The following is a 16,353-nucleotide window of genomic DNA, read 5'->3' on the forward strand; positions in this document are numbered from 1 at the left end:
GTTGAAATACCTCTTTGGCGTTAGCTAAGATTGTTGACAATCGTCCAGGAGTGACGTCTTCATCTTTTTTACCATCCACCGTCATTGCATGAATGGAGTGCCAATCTAAGCTTATCTTCCTGATCCATTCACGTCCCAATAACGGTGGTCCACCATTTTGCAGTATGTAGAGATAACATTTCCGTATTTTTTTGCCGTTGTATTCGACAGGCACCCTTATTTTTCCTCTGGGGTATACTTTCAAGACGATGGATGTCTCTCTCAAGGGTATGTGTGAGAATAACCGCTCGTAGTCTCGTCGATTCATGACGGTTAGCACTGATCCTGTATCCAATTCCATTTTAACTTGGGACCCTGCTATCGTGAGGGTGACCCAAATGGTTCGGTGATCCTCTTTTGCGATTACATTGTGAAGTTTGAGACAGCTTAGTCTCCTGTTCCCGGATTCACTATCGCTCATCTGGTCTTCGGGACTACTGTCCGTCATCTTTTGTACTTTCTTGTACGGTTCCTTAGTAGCCTTTTTGTTGTCGCTGGTCTTCTTCCCAGACCTGCAAACTCGTGCAATGTGTCCCATCTTTCCGCATTGCCTGCATATTTTGTCCTTGGACCAGCAGTCCTTCTGGTCATGGTTAGTTCTGCCGCAGCGATAACATTTTGCAAATCCCCATGTCATTTCGTGGGTGCCGTATTCCTGTGGCTTTTGTTGAATTTCCGCAGCTCCCCTGGCTGCTGCTTCATACGATACTGCCACGCTGAAAGCCTTATCTAGCGTCAGCTCTTTCTCTGAGAGTAACTTCTTCTGTGTTCCTTCACTCAGGAGTCCACAGACAAATTTGTCCCGTAGTGTATCTGCCAGTCCTGCTCCGAACTGGCAGTGCTTTGATAGCTTGCGTAGTTCCGTAAGGTACTCAGCATTGCTCTCATCTTTATGCTGAGTTCTCCTGTGGAATTTAAATCTTTCGGCTATCAACAGCGGTGCAGGGTTTAGGTGTTCCTGTAGGACAGCAACAATTTCGTTAAAACTCTTCGCCTTCGGTTTGGCTGGAGTAATCAGGTCCCGCAATAGGCCGTACGTTCTAGCGCCCATTAAGTTCAGCAATACCGATGCCTTTTTCTCATCGGCTATTTCGTTTGCCTCGCAATATACCTCGACTCTTTCCACATACGTGGTCCAGTCCTCTATTGTATTATCAAAGGCAGTGATACAGCCAGTCTTCGGCATCTTGAAAATCTAAAATGGCGCCTCCTGCGCTTTGCCTTCTTCCCCGATTTAACAAAATGGCGCCTCCCGCGCTTTGCCTTCTTCCCCCGCTGATTAAGATGGCGCCTCCCGCGCTTTTGCCTTCTTCCCCGCTGTTGCTAGCGCTGCTTTCCGCGGTTTCCGTTGCAACCTGCAGCTCCTCGCGGTTTCCTGCGCGTTTAATATTTCTTTTTTTTTTCCCGTCCTGGAACAACCCTGTGGGACTCTTGCCTCCCTCTTCTCGGGTCTATACGCAGCCCGGCTTCGTAGCACTGGCCGCGCCCTGTGTTCTCCACCCTCTCTCTCTCCTCTTCCCGACAACGCTGCTCGGCCCCGTTGCAAGCCACCCGCTCGAGTTCGCGACTGCCACAGCCCAGGAAGGATCAGTGTACTACCTGCCACCAGCCCAATTAGCTGAAGCACCGTCGACAGGAACCAGGCCCCGCTTTCGACAGCTTCTCCAGCAATCTTCAACTCTGCTAACACAGGGGCGGATGCCCACGGTCGACGCCCGTTTCTACTGTTTCTTTCTTCCTTCTGGCCTCGACCTCTGCTCACTTCGCTGCAGGAATGGATCCCAGGCGGTGGTGCAGACTGTAGGTAAGTTCGTATCTGCTCGTCGCCAGTATTATGTCCGTGTATGATTGAGACATGGACAGCAGGAGTTGAACAAAACAAGTCTTTACTGAAAGGAGTCAATCGGGAACTGAAACTACAGAGGCTTACTAGCGCCTTTTATACAGGGGTGGTCACTGCCGGTACTGCAGTCTGAGACCAGTTATTCTCTTAAAGGTACATACACAACACGCACTATCCCCATATCCCTTGATTCCCTTAATATCCAAAAATCTATCGATCTCTGTCTCGAACATACCGTCAGATTGTCATAAAATCTCAATTGGTTCATGAATATCCTTTAGGAAAAAAAGCCTGCTGTTCTTACCATGTCCAGCCTAGATGTGACAGACCAATGGCCAATGGAAAAGAAAATTAGGCGTGGTGTAAAACGGGTTGCCAATTAGCTATGAGCCTGTTTTGCACTGCTAGTGAACATCAATTTCGCCCTCTATATATTTGTTTTTCGTATGAATAATGAAGTACATACTCAATGGAGGTATGTACAAGTGTGTCTCCATGGGAACAAGAGTGGAAAAATACCATGTCAAAGGAAGAATGCTTATTTCATTTTTACATTGCTTCTGCCAAATGTTTTTGTAAGGGATTTTGGTGCTTGTAAATGTGATACTTTTTTCATTTTGGAGATATGTTTTCTTCTGTTTCTATTTTTACAAAAAATAGATATGAGCATAAAACAGTGGTCTATAAATTTGGCTGCGCAGCACCCCTTTTTCAGGCGCTAACTGGCCTACTAAGTCCCCAATATAGCGGACAGGAAGCAGGTAGACATTTCCGGTCGGATGTGCGCTGCCTGCCATTTTGTTGAAGAAAAGGAAATGACATCTTTTTGGGGCTTTTCCCAACCTCCCGCTCACCCCCCCTCACTGATTGACGCCACTCTCTCTGGCCCACCTCCGATCCTGACCACCGGCCTCTGTTCCACCCCTTTGGCCTCCTATCTCCTAACACCTGGTTTCACTTACCTGAGGGCTGCTACGACACTAGCAGTGGCCCGATCCTGGATACCTCTTCGCCGGCTGGCTGTTCGTGCCACATTGGCTCCATTGAAATAAGGCCCAAGGCCCAACATCAGGGTGCCTTGGGCCTCGCCATTTAGATGCAGGGGAATGCACCCTGCGGCCCCACGCACCCAAGAATGGGCACGCCCGAATTTCTACCCCAGAGTTCCCTATGAGTATAAAATGCACTCATCTTCATGTTTTTGCTAAAGGCAGTGAACAGAGGAAAATATATTCCCAGTGTCATCATTACGCTCACTCACAACAGGTATTCCATTGGTTAGCTGCAGTTTGCTTTGCCAACAATATCCTTCAACCTTCAGACTAGCAGCAGATTCAGGGAAGCACTGATCACCCTAGGTCAAGTGGATTTGTTTGTTTTCAAGCTCTGAAATAAACACAGATTTTTTTTTTATTTTGATGTAAAATTATGTTTTAGCATTTAAGCTAGCAGCTTGGGGCTAATATTACAGTAATAAGCCTACTCCTGATGCTTGATTAATTTAATAGTTTATAATACTATTAAATTAATCAAACATCAGAAGTAGGCTTATTACTGTAACATTGGCCCCAAGCTGCTAGCTTAAATGCTAAAACATAATTTTACATCAAAATTAAAAAAAATATCTGTGTTTACCCTGTTCTCCGGTTTTCCTCTTATCCTCTCCTCTTCCCTATTCTCTCTCTATCATATAAGCTTTTGATCACATCTCCTAACTCCTGCAGAGTGGCTCAGCTCCTGCTTCTTTATTGCTACTATTTTTTTTAATTGTACGTTACAGGCACAATGTAAATGTAAGTTGTTTTCATTTAATTTTCAATTTACTGTTTTCTGTCTTTTTAACTACTTTTGAAGTTTAAAATGTTTAATTTATCTTTCTTCTTTTGGCACTTTGCTCCCACTGTCCAATTTGGCAATCAGAGATATGTCTTTTTAAAGAAGCTTTATCATTGGGTGAATATCAGCTTTAAATGCCATTTTCTAGATTGTGGAGATTGACATGGTCGCACCATACAGTATTTTAAACTGCTATAAAACAGTGACATGAGGGGCATAAAAACAGACAAAATTTTGAGCAAGGAAATACTAATCCACAAGCCCACTCACTCCACAGGCGATGTATGATCTTTCCCATCACATATTTATTTATTTAATTATTTGAAAGGAAATCATGCAAAGTTTCCCCTGACCTCAAAAGTTAAACAAAACTGCAAAATATCTGTTGAACTTTGCAACCTCCATTACTGAACCCCAGATGATTGCTTTCCACAGGTATTTCCTTTAAACATGACAATGCTACTTTAAACCTCTTATTAACTGACATTTTGGACAGTCTGGAATAAGAAAAGACCATTTTGCCAACACATAATTTTCACCACTTAAAATAATGAATAGAAAATAACGGTCTGTGCACCCATGTTTTGGCAGCATGCATTCCCTGTGAGCACCACTCCGCACTGGAACGCAAGGGTGCAGAATTGTTCCTAAAATACTGGAAATACACAGTAGATTCATCAGCATCTGTACAGGGAATAAACAAGTTAACATTTTGGCTGTAACCCTTCATCACAATTGACTCTGACAAAGGGTTCACCTGAAATGTTAACTTAACTTAATTCTTTACAGATGCTGGTTGATCTGATGTGTATTTCCAGCATTTTCTGTTTCTGTTTCTGTAATAAATAAAATATTGATATTCAGTTTACATGTCTGATGTAAGTATGGATGATACATGATTAGCAAAGGCAGACTTTATTTCACAAGCTCCAAGAACTGATGTTCGCCACATGACACACATTTCAATATTAAAGACACTTTTGCATAGAAGGTGTTTTGGCAACTCCCACAAGGAAGGCAAATGCCAAAGAGAATTAGATTGTAACGTATCACAGCACAGCATGTTCGTATGAGTCCAATTAGGCTGCTAGTTGACAAATAGGCCTAGAAGTTCGTTAAGGCATGAAAACGGGAGAGGGCATCTGTGAGCACCACTCCGCACTGGAACGCAAGGGTGCAGAATTGTTCCTAAAATACTGGAAATACACAGTAGATTCATCAGCATCTGTACAGGGAATAAACAAGTTAACATTTTGGCTGTAACCCTTCATCACAATTGACTCTGACAAAGGGTTCACCTGAAATGTTAACTTAACTTATTTCTTAATAATCGCGCTATTTGCCTGCGCCTTGTGATGAAATATTCCATTCATCACTCATTGGTATTCTCTGCCTGTGACTGTGGTTGGTTTCAGTTTCATTTCCCTTACCTCAGTTCCGTTTCCTCACCATTGTATTGTACTGTGTGTAGGGCTCTGCCCATACCTGGCCCCTATGTAAGCTGGCCCAGCCTGCATCACATCCAGTACGGCAGACCTCTGGATGGAAGATACCTCTCCTCTGTGTGTTACCTTCTAAGTCAATAAAAGCCTTGTTTTGTTTCGCTAACATCGAGTCTCGGATTTATTGAGGCACATCACGCCTCTTCTAAGTGGTGCAAGCAGCACGCAAAATTCATGCTGCCTGCTCATTAACATGATTGCTGTGTTGATCTCTGCACTAAACGCACTGCTGATTGGCTTAGCGCTCAGTGGGGGCGGGGTGGGGGGCAATATCGGGTGCAGTCTACTGGCCAATAAAGTTTGGCCTAGGCTCTCTGCACTACTTAAAAGGGAGGTGCATTGTTGCAGAAGCACTTCATTGTCAGATCAGGACAAGGAATGCGCAACAGCCTAGAGAAAGGGTGAGATGGATCTTGGATGCTGCACTGGAGGCCTTGGTCCTGGGGGTAGAACAACGACGTGCTGTCCTTTACCTGCGGGGGGGGGCAAGAGGCCATCAACAGAAGGATTTGGGAGGAGATCGCACAATTCGTCACGGCAACGAGTGTTGCCCCTAGGACCTGGATCCAGTGCCAAAACATATTTAATGACACATGGCTGGTCAAGGTGAGTGAAGGCTTCAGCAAATGCACCACACCTCCATCACTCACCTACCAATAATCTCCAGCGATTACCACTCATACCTCACAATCATGCTTCACTTCACCCCCACACACTTACCACTGCTGCAACACTCACACCCACATCTCACATCTTGTACACACTGTCAGCTATTCAAACATGGCAGGCACATCACCCAAACACATTGCACTGCACTCACTGACACGTTTCCCTTTCTCTTGCAGGCCAAGGTGGAACACAACCACCGTGAGCAACAACAGACAGGAGGCTGCCAAGCATGGCTTCACACCCTGACAGATGTCGAGGAATCCGTGTTCCAGATTATTGGAGGGGAAGTCACAGAGTCTGTGGTGAGTGGAGAAGTTGAAAGCATTGCTGATGATGACGGTGTGCTCATTCTTCTTCTCATATCCCACTTCTTCCAGATCCCACAATCTCTTCTCACTTGCCAGTTGCTGATGGTGTATGCATGAATATCTTGTTTTTACCCACTCCCCTCACCACAACCTGACACTTGTGCCTTTCTGCTTTCAGATACCCAATTACTGCTACCAGAACTGTACCTTAACACCTTGAACAAACTGATGGAAGAGAAGAAGAAAAAGAAGAGACACCGGCACTGCATCTGACACTCGCAGACAGCAGCTCAGAAAATGGCACTGTGCAGACTTTAGAGGGTAGTATAGAGGTGGGATCTGCACATGGTGAGTCATCGGGCATGAGTGGGCTGCTGCCAGGCCAAGGGGAAAGGGTAGCTCGGGTGCAAGCTCCCCAGAGGGCGAGTTTGTGCACAAGTTTTGCTCCACAGGACTCAGACGATGACTTTGATGGGGCGAACTTCAGAAGAAGGGTGATGGGCATGCACACGGAAATGCTAGGTGCAATGGAAAGCCTGCCAGGGAGCCTCTTGTCAGTGTCAAGGAGCATGGGTAACATTGCACGGGGCTTTGTGCTCAGCTTGGAGCCCATGATTTCCAGGGTGGAAATGATGGACAACTCCAGGAGAGATCTTGTTGACACACAGACGATGCTGGGTATGATGGGCGATGTTGCAGCTTCCATTGCAGTACAGTGGGAGCGACCCAACATCTCAGTGCTGCAGTGGAAGCTCAGACTGCTGCCATCGTCGCAGAGTCTCGAAAGGGGCTTGCAGGGTGACGCAGCAGGCCATCAATCTGTCCTCCAACAGATTGCTAGGAATGCTGAGGCGCCGCCCCAGGGAAGTGGCAGTGGGTCCATGGAGCAAGAACCTGCTGTCCTCTCTCAGGATGACAGCATTCCTATTCCCACCACTGCCCCTCTGCCATTGTACTATCAGCCAGCCAACCCAGACTGCTGTCGCCCATGCAGAGGTGGTGCAGTCTACAGCCGAGTCTTCTAAGTCCAGAGAAGGTTGAGGTCGACCTGCCAGGCCATCTGTAGTCTCCCCCACTGAAAGTCAGCAGCCTTCCACCAACCATGCTGCAGCCACTGGGGGAGCACTTCGTAGGAGCACTAGACTAGGAAAAGGCACACGAAAGACAGACACTAAGGGGGCAATTTTGCCAGCCCTCGGGAGGCGGGTTTGGAGGCGGGACTGCCGGAAAAATGGCAGAGTCTGGGGACGGGTACCCATCCCGCCCCCAACCCACCTCCGTGCCATCTTCCCAGGAGGCGGCTACTGGACCCACGCCGGGTCCCGTCTCCTGAAGGCGGGAAGGGGATTACAGCCATTTAACTGCCTGTTAACAGATAGTTAACAGGCAGTTAGAGGATTATCCCCATTTTTCCATCAGAGCTGCGGGCTTCCCGACATCAAAAAACCCCGCCAGGGTCAGCGAGGCGAGCAACGGGTCTGCAGGGGTCAGAGGGGTCCAAAAGTGCACTGTGGAGGTGAGTGATGGGTGCAAGTGTGGAGAGGTAAGTATGTGAGGTGAGTGAAAAATGTTAGAAAAAGTTTCCTTACCTTTGTTTCTTCCTGTAGGCTTCAATCGTTGGGGATCCGGAGGCTCCGGCGTGTCAATGGCAGAGGTGACAGAATGGCTGCTGCATTCTCCAATGCAACAGCCATCTGCTTTCTGCTCAGAAAATAGGTTTGGTGAGCCTTGAGTACAAGAACTCACCAAACAACAGAGAATGTCAGTGTTTGACAGCTTCTCAAAGCTGTCAAACGATGACAATTCATCTGTCAAAAATTTTTGACAGATGAAACGTCATACGCTGACATTCTCTGTAACTAGCTTCCCCTTAATTGGCCGGTTAAGCAAGGTCAATCAAGGGAAAGTAGTGTGTGTTGGCCACAAGTCGATGGAGGCGGGTCTGTTTTGTGGTGGCTCTCATTTCAGCCCAGAAGGATGCTGTGATGTTCCTTGACAGAGGGATGGTAAGATGGGGAAGTGGTGAACAACGGGAATCTGGGGTTTCATTCACTCGAACCGGAGCCTGATGAGGCGCTCATGGACAGCTTGTATGGAACGGGGATGTGCTGCCTGCCTCCTCCCTTCCTCCTCCTCCTCCTCCTGAGGCGGTCCCAGAACCCCTGGTGGCAAGGGCTGTGCCTTCATGATGGCCTAGTTGTGGAGCATGCAACAGATCACCACAAAATGGGAGAAGATGCTTGCAGGGGGAAGAGGCCAGGAGGTCTCCTCCCAGCGGTCAAGGCAGCGGAACCATTGCTTTAGCACCCCGATGGTCTGCTCAATGATATTCCTCGGGGAAGCATGGCTGTCCTTATATGAGTGCTGGGTACGAGTGGTTGGGTTGCGGAGTGGAGTCATCAGCTAGGTGCAGAGCGGATGGCCCTTGTCTTCGAGTAGCCACCCTCGGGTTTGACGTGGTGTCTGGAAGATTGCTGGCACACCGGACTGGCGCAGGATGAAGGCATCATGGCTGCTGCCAGGATAGCGGGTGTTCACCATCATGATGCGCTGGGTGTAGTCACACAACAACTGCAGAGTGAGTGGTAGTCTTTGCGGTTATGGAACATGTCAGGTTTGTTATGCGGTGCCCGCAAAGCCACTTGTGTGCAGTCAATGGCGCCCTGCACCATGGGGAAGTCCACTATCCTGGCAAAGCCACATGCGCACTTGTCCAGAAGACATAAAGGCCTAGAAATTCGGTGGCACCCCATTTGGGGCGCCAAGCTCTCCTGGGCACCGGAATTAATGCTGCGAACGGAGCCGCTTGCGCCCGCTGGAAATTAAGTTGGAGCGCCCCAAGAGGGACGCGGGGCGCTGCTTGAGGCGCCCCGCGTCCCTCTTGGGGCGCTGAAACTGAATATCGCAGCGCAACGTGCTGCAGTGCCACACGCTGCGGCACGGCGCACTGCGGTACTGCAGGCCTTCCTCCCCTTCTTAAGGGGGAGGGGCCTGCACCAGCGCGATGACCGATCGCGAGTGCCGGCAAAAGAGCCCGGCACCGAGGAGAAGTGCCGGGCCCTCAGGACACAGCCGGCACTGCCCGGGGGGGGGATCAGGAGGCTGGGGATGGCAGTGCGAGGAGGTGTTGGCAGGCGGCCACCGAAAGAAATGGCCGCCCCGCACCTCCACCTTAATTTGCGCCACTACCGCCACATGTAGGCCCCGTGAACTGGTCGCGATTTGCGACCGGTGTTACAGCGGGGGGTGTGACCAAATATCACTATCGGGGTGGGAGCGGGGCATTGCGCACACCGATGACGTCATCGGTGGTGGCGCAGCGCTACAGGCTGACGCCGCCATTAGCGCCCTGCTGAATATCGCGGGAGGCGTGGCCAGTGGCGCTAAAGCCACTGAGTGCCCTCTTTAGGCACTAACTGGTGGCGCAGCCCACCGAATTTCTAGGCCAATGTCCCTTCTCCTGGAGTAGAGTGTCTCTGTGACCTCCTGGATGCAGCGATGGACAGCGAACTGGGAGATGTTAGCTATGTCTCCTGCTGCAGACTGGAAGGATCCGCTGGTGAAAAAATTGAGGGCCACGGTGACCTTGAGGGCCACTGGGAGAGCCATCATTGCCCTGCTCTGAGGCTGCAGGTCTGGTTGCAGGAGGTGGCAGAGTTCTGCGACCACTTCCTTGGTGAAGCGGAGCCACCTAATACACTGCTCCTAGCTTAAGTGGAGGTAGGAGAAGTGCTCTTGGAAGACTCTAGGTGGGTCAGGCCTCCTGCTGAGAGACCTCCTGGCCCTTCTCCTCTTCCCCCTGCAAGCATCTTCTCTTCTTCACTGCCTCCGCTCCATCTCCCTGTGATACTCGAGCGCGAGGGGGTCTGCAAGTAGAGTCCCCATGACTATGAGCAAGTGTGTGAGCAGAAGCCTTTAATTGAGAAGCAAGACATTCTCTACTTGGAGCACCACTCCCTGTGATCTCAGCAACTTTAAACAACTTTAGAAAGCTGCAAACAGTTGCAGAAACGTAGATAGAGCCAGTAGAACTGAAAAAGCATGTCAGCTGCAAGTTGTTGGTGATCCCTTTTAATAGCGCTGCTGGGGGCTCCTTCCTATGGCTGAACGCTTGGTCAGCTGGTCGTGATTAAAAGAGGGCATTAAATCAAGAGGCAACATCGAAAATGGCAGGTCATGTGTCAAATCAGTGTTGCACACTCATTGACGTCACGATGTGCCGAATCTAAATATGTGGAGCGATGCTGACAACGGTAGCGCTACTGACCTCCCCAAAGTTGCGGCTGCCACGGGACCCGCCGGAAGTGGCAGAAGGGAGATGGCCGCCATTTTTTCTTCAAAACAGGCCTTAACGGCTGCCGCTAAACCCCCAAATTTCTAGGCCTTTGTATCTCACTGCAACTGAGGAACAATATTTGTTTTACCCACCTAACCTTTCAATTGTAAGTGTTTGTAGAAAAGTTGCTGATTACTCATTTTGGACAAATGTTTATTTTAAAGATCATAGAGAAAATGTTCCCCTTCAAATTATTTTTAGATTCTGCCTTTCAATGTTTTCTTTTTCCTTTTTATTGTGGAACAGGCGCAAGGGGCTGAATGGCCTACTCCTGTTCCTTTTTCAATTTTATGGGGAAATTTGATATTTTCATTTTGTATGAAAAGTAGAAAATATTGTTATCCTATAATACATATAGCAGATGAACTATTACATGGTGAAATAGGTTTACCAGTAGCTCCATAGTAACTGCATTACTAAATACATAGAAGTTAAACAGACAATTCGGCCCAATCAATCCTTATTGGTATTTACCCTCCACATGAGTAAATACTTCTAATCACATTTACCCGCCCTGTTTCCATATCCCTTCAATCCCTCATCTTTATCCAAGCTGATCTTGGATGTTGACGTAGGCCAGCATGGATTTGCAAAGGGTAAATCATGTCTAAGAAATGTAGTCGAATTTTTGAGGCGGTAACTAACATGGTGGATAAGGGAGTATATAAGGATGTTATTTACATGGACTTCCATAAGGCATTCAACAAGGTTCGACATGTTAACAAATATGAGATGATCTGCAATTGGAGTCAACCTATTGACATGAGTAGGGCATTAATTAGGAGGTAGGAGACAGAGAGGGTGATTTTGCCAATGGGGGCGCGTTGGAGGCAGGACTGCTGCTTGGCGGGTCGATGTCCCGCCTCCATCAATTTGTGGCCAACCCACGCTATTTTCCCTTGATTGACCTTGTTAAGCCCGCCCAGCGGGTATAGCAGGCCAATTAAGGGAAAGCCGGTTACAGAGAGTGTCAACGTATGACATTTCATCTGTCAAAAATTTTTGACAGATGAATTGTCATCGTTTGACAGCTCTGTGAAGCTGTCAAACAGTGACATTCTCCGTAGTTTGATGAATTCTTGAATTCATGACTTCATCAAACCTCTTTTGCAGAAATTAGATGGTTGTTGCATTGGAGAATGCAACGGCCATCTGTCATCTCTGCCGCGGAGGTGCGAGACTCTCCGCATACCCAGTAATTGAAGCCTGCAGGAAGAAACAAAGATAAGTACACTTTTTCTAACATTTTCCACTTACCTCAGATACTCACCTCTCCACACTTGTACCCATCACTGACCTCCACAGCACACTTTTGGACCCCTCCAATCCCCGCATACCCACTATTCGCCTCAGTGACCCTGGCAGGGCTCGGAGCCTTCAGGAAACCCGCACTTTTGTGGGTAAAATGGGGATAATCCTCTTATCTGCCTGTTAACTACCTGTTAACAGGCGGATAAGTGGCACTAATCCCCTTCTCGCCTCCAAGGAGACGGGACCCGGCGCGGGACGGCTACCTGCCTCCTGGCAAGATGGCACGGAGGTGGGTTGGGGGCGGGTTTGGCACCCACCCCCAAATTCTGCCATTTTCCCGGCAGTCCCGCCTCCATACCCGCCTCCCCAGGGCTGGCAAGATCGCGCCCAGAGATAACGGCTATGTACTTCAGTTGGCAGGATGTGACTAGTACTGTCCTCAGGGATCTGTACCGGGGACTCAGCTTTTCACTCTATTTATAAATGACTTAGATGAAGGAATAGAGAGCCACATATCCAAGTTTGCTGACGACACCAAGTTAGGTGCAACAGGAAATACTGTAGATGGGAGCAGAAAGTTGCAAAGGGACATTGCTAGATTAAGTGAGTGGGCAAAAGTGTGGCAAATGGAGTTCAGTGTGGGGAACTGTGAGGTCATCCACTTTGGATCTAAGAAAAATAGATCAAAGTATTTTCTAAATGGTGAAAAGGTAGTAACTGTGGAGGTCCATGTACAGAAATCACTAAAAGCTAGTGGACAGGTACAAAAAATTATTATAAAGGTAATGGAATGTTAGCCATTGGCCCAGAAATTCGGGTCGGGGGCTTCCCGCGGGTGCAAGCCCCCGACCTGCATTTACCTAGCGCACCGGCTGTTGAGCTGTGGGCCCGCGTGGAATTCCGATCCTGGGCCTGCTCCAGCTGCCGGCGCGCAGTGCTTGCGTATCCCAGGGACGCAGTTAGTTCGAAGCGTCCCCTGGGATCACGTGGGCCATGGGGAGCCAATCGAAGCAGGGAATGCTCCATTCATAAGATTGACAGGAAGACCTGTCAAAACTTATAAATACTACGGGCCCCAAAACATCACTAAATCTTCAAATAAATTTTAAAAAAACATCACATTTTTTAAATAAACTATAAATTACATGAAATAACTATTTTAAACAATAGTTTAAATTTTTGAAATTTTTTTTTAATTTTCTAACGGGGCTAAAAACAAACTTACCTTGCTTTAAAGTATTTAAAAATAATAAACCTGTGGAAAAAATATTTTAATTTTAATTAATTCACCACTTACCCTGTAAAAAGCAGGCCTTACACCTGCTTTTTATATGTGTAAATTCTGCAGACTTACCCTCCCGGGAAAACTTGTAATAAAAAACCTACGTTCAATGTGCACGCGCAGCCTCTCCGGCGCATGCGTTCGAACTCTGAACCCCTTCATTCAGGGGAACGGAAGTGCCGGTTTCCCGCACATGCGCATTGCATGCAGGAAACCGGCACTTCCATTGGGCCTATGGGTGAGTACCCCGTGCGTACTCACCCGTGGAGACCCGAATTTCTGGGCCAATATCTCAACAGGGCTGAAATACAAAGGGGTGGAAGCTATGTTACAGTTATATAAAGCTCTGGTTAGACCCTATTTAGAGTACTGCATGCAGTTCTGGGCACCGCACCTCAGGAAGGATATACAGGCCTTGGAGGGGGTGCAGCACAGACTCGCCAGAAAAATATTGGGGCTAAAGGGGTTAAGTCATGAGGACAGGTTACATAGACTAGGCTTGTATTCCCTTGAGTAGAGAAGATTAAGGGGTGATCTAATTGAGGTGTTTAAGATGACTAAAGGAGTTGAGAGGGTGGATAGAGAGAAACTATTTCCTCTGGGGGGGAGAGGGAGGCCAGGGGCATAACCTTCAAATTAGAGCCAGGCTGTTCAGGGGTGATGTCAGGAAGCACTTCTTCACACAAAGGGTAGTGGAAATCTGGAAGCACATCACCCAGCTAATATGTATATGTTAAAAAAAAGGTATTCTTATTAAAAATGATAAAAATCAAGATTACAAAGCGATTAGATTTGACTTTAAAGCTTTGACTACACAGAGTTCTGAGGTGTAGGGGGGAAACTTGGGTTGCTTTGTGCCTCCCGTTAGCGCCCTAAGAGGGTGCTAACAGGGCGCAAAGCAACTAGAGATTCAGCGGGAGGTTAGCGGCGGTGCTATCTGGTAGCGCCTAGCAGCGCTGGGTCGCCAGCAATAATGTCATCGCTGTGCGCATCGCCCCGCTTGCACCCAGGCCGCGATCTTCGGGAGCGCCCCCTGACTTACCGCCGGATGCTATGTCCGACAGGGTCAGGGGGGCCTACCTGCGGCCGGGGAGGCGCTATTTAAAGGCGAGGTGCGGGACGGCCATTTTTGATGCTGGCCGCCTGCCAGCACCTGCCTGCGCTCCCGTCCCCGGCCTCCTGAACGCCGCCCCCCCCCCCACACGGAGTGCTGGCTACGCTCCAAGAGCCTGGCACGTCTCTTGAGTGGCGGGCTCTTTTGCTGGCACTCCTGATCCCCGGGGGCCCAGCTGGGCCCCGGGTCGCGCTGCGCAAGGTCCCTCCCCTTTAAGAAGGAGAGGAAGGCCTGCAATACCGCAGCACGTAGCGCCGCGATATTGACTCGCAGCGTCCCAAGAGGGATGCGGGGCGCTTCCAGTAGTGCCCCGCTTCCCTCTTGGGGCACTACCACAGAATTTCCGGCGCGGGGGCGCTAATTTTTCCGGGGAGCTAAAAGTAGCGCCCAGGTGGGGCGCTACTCAATTTTTAGCCCTTAATGTTTTCCTCCTTCAGTAGTCTGTACATCGGTCAAGTATAGGATTAGGTATGCCTATAGATGAATAGCATGCCAACAATCACTCTTTATCATCATATGAAGAATGGCCAATTAGGGATGGTACCAGAGGAAGGCAGCACCACTAGAACTAACCCCAGCATTTCAAGAAAGGAGGGCAAACATTGGGAAAATAATCTCAGTACTGTTGTTTAGATTTTTTTTCAGAAATACAGATGAATCATTTTATTAATGTTTTTGTAGTTGTGCCAGCCATACTATTTTTTTTCACTCATTGGCGGCTATTCTTCTGTCATTGCAGCGCAGTGTCTGGAGATGACAACAAAGAGGAAACTTATTGGCCGCCTGGTGCCTTGCCGATGTTTCCGGGGTGAAGAAGAGGTCATCACAGTATTGGATTATTCCCACTGCAGCCTTCAACATGTACCAAAGGAGATATTCAATTTTGAGCGGTCTTTGGAAGAGCTCTACTTAGATGCCAATCAGATAGAGGAGCTCCCCAAGGTAGGAAGCACAAATATATTGGGTGTACTATAGATGTAGAATCACAATTTAATGCTTCTTTTTAAAAAAAATTAACAGTGCAACTAGGTATTGCTGTGAATTAAAGATTGGCCTTTCAGCTCGGATCTGGGTTCAAATCTGGCTCATGTTGATGGTATGAATGATTCTGCAGGCTGTAAGGGTCCTATGTGAAGTTATCTTGTGCCATCTAACTCAACTGCCTAGTGTTTATAGACCTAACACACAAACTGATGCTAATTAGCAGTGTCACTCAGACAGGTCTAAAGATGAATGGTGTGAGAAATGGAATAATTGGTACAGTAGGGGATGCTCTCCCTACAATAACAACAACAACTTGCATTTATATAGCGCCTTTAACGTAGTAAAATGTCCCAAGGCGCTTCACAGGAGCGTTATCAAACAAAATTTAACACCGAGCCACGTAAGGAGATATTAGGACGGATGATCAAAAGCCTGGTCAAAGAGGTAGGTTTTAAGGAGCAAGTTAAAGGAGACCAAAGTAGAGAAGTGGAGAGGTTTAGGGAAGGAATTCCAGAGCTTAGGGCCTAGGAAGCTGAAAGCACGGCCACCAATGGTGGAGCAATTTAAATCGGGGATGCACAAGAGGCCAGAATTGGAGGAGCGCAGCTATCTCAGAGGGTTGTAGGGCTGGAGGTGGTTACAACGATAGGGAGGAGCAAGGCCATGGAGGGATTTGAAAACAAGGATGAGAATTTTTAAATGAGGGCGTTGTCGGACCAGGAACCAGTGTAGGTCGGCAAGCACAGAGGTGATGGGTGAACGGGACTTGGTGCGAGTTTGGATTCGGGCAGCAGAGTTTTGGATGAGCTCAAGTTTATATAGGATGGAAGATGGGAGACCGGCCAGAAGAGCATTGGAATAGTCAAGTCTAGCGGTAACAAAGGCATGGATGAGGGTTTCAGCAGCTGATGAGCTGAGGCAGGGGTGGAGTTAGACGATGTTACGGAGTGGGAAGTAGGCGGTCTTAGTGATGGAGCGGCTTTGTGTTCAGAAGCTCATTTCAGGGTCAAATGCAACACCAAGGTTGCAAACTGTCTGGTTCAGCCTCAAACAGTTGCCAGGGTCGGGACAGAGTAAATAGAGCTTTACCCTGTATTTGACTGTCTTGTGCCTGACATGGGGTTACTTACTGCTGACACTAGGGCCCCGATAATAACTGCGAGGCAGGAAAGGAGCAGGGGAGGGGGAG

The 16,353-nt window shown here is 48.2% G+C and overlaps 1 protein-coding gene and 1 pseudogene across 1 annotated transcript in view; both read left to right on the forward strand.

Annotated features, from left to right (window-relative positions):
* The first annotated feature begins 2,335 nt into the window (after window positions 1–2,335).
* On the forward strand, window positions 2,336–10,793 carry LOC147122061 (uncharacterized; annotated as a pseudogene).
* Window positions 10,794–14,923: 4,130 nt separating this feature from the next.
* Window positions 14,924–16,353, forward strand: part of lrrc7 (leucine rich repeat containing 7) — a 377,242-nt gene continuing 375,812 nt past the window's right edge. Inside the window, exon 1 of the mRNA XM_085982772.1 lies at window positions 14,924–15,122. Within this exon, the coding sequence (XP_085838898.1) occupies window positions 14,934–15,122 (189 nt within the window). The 5' untranslated portion in view covers window positions 14,924–14,933. The remainder of the gene's footprint in view (window positions 15,123–16,353) is intronic.

Source organism: Somniosus microcephalus, chromosome 3 (genome assembly GCF_052327205.1).
Source record: "Somniosus microcephalus isolate GS21.2 chromosome 3, FLI_Smic_1.0, whole genome shotgun sequence".
NCBI lineage: Eukaryota > Metazoa > Chordata > Chondrichthyes > Squaliformes > Somniosidae > Somniosus > Somniosus microcephalus.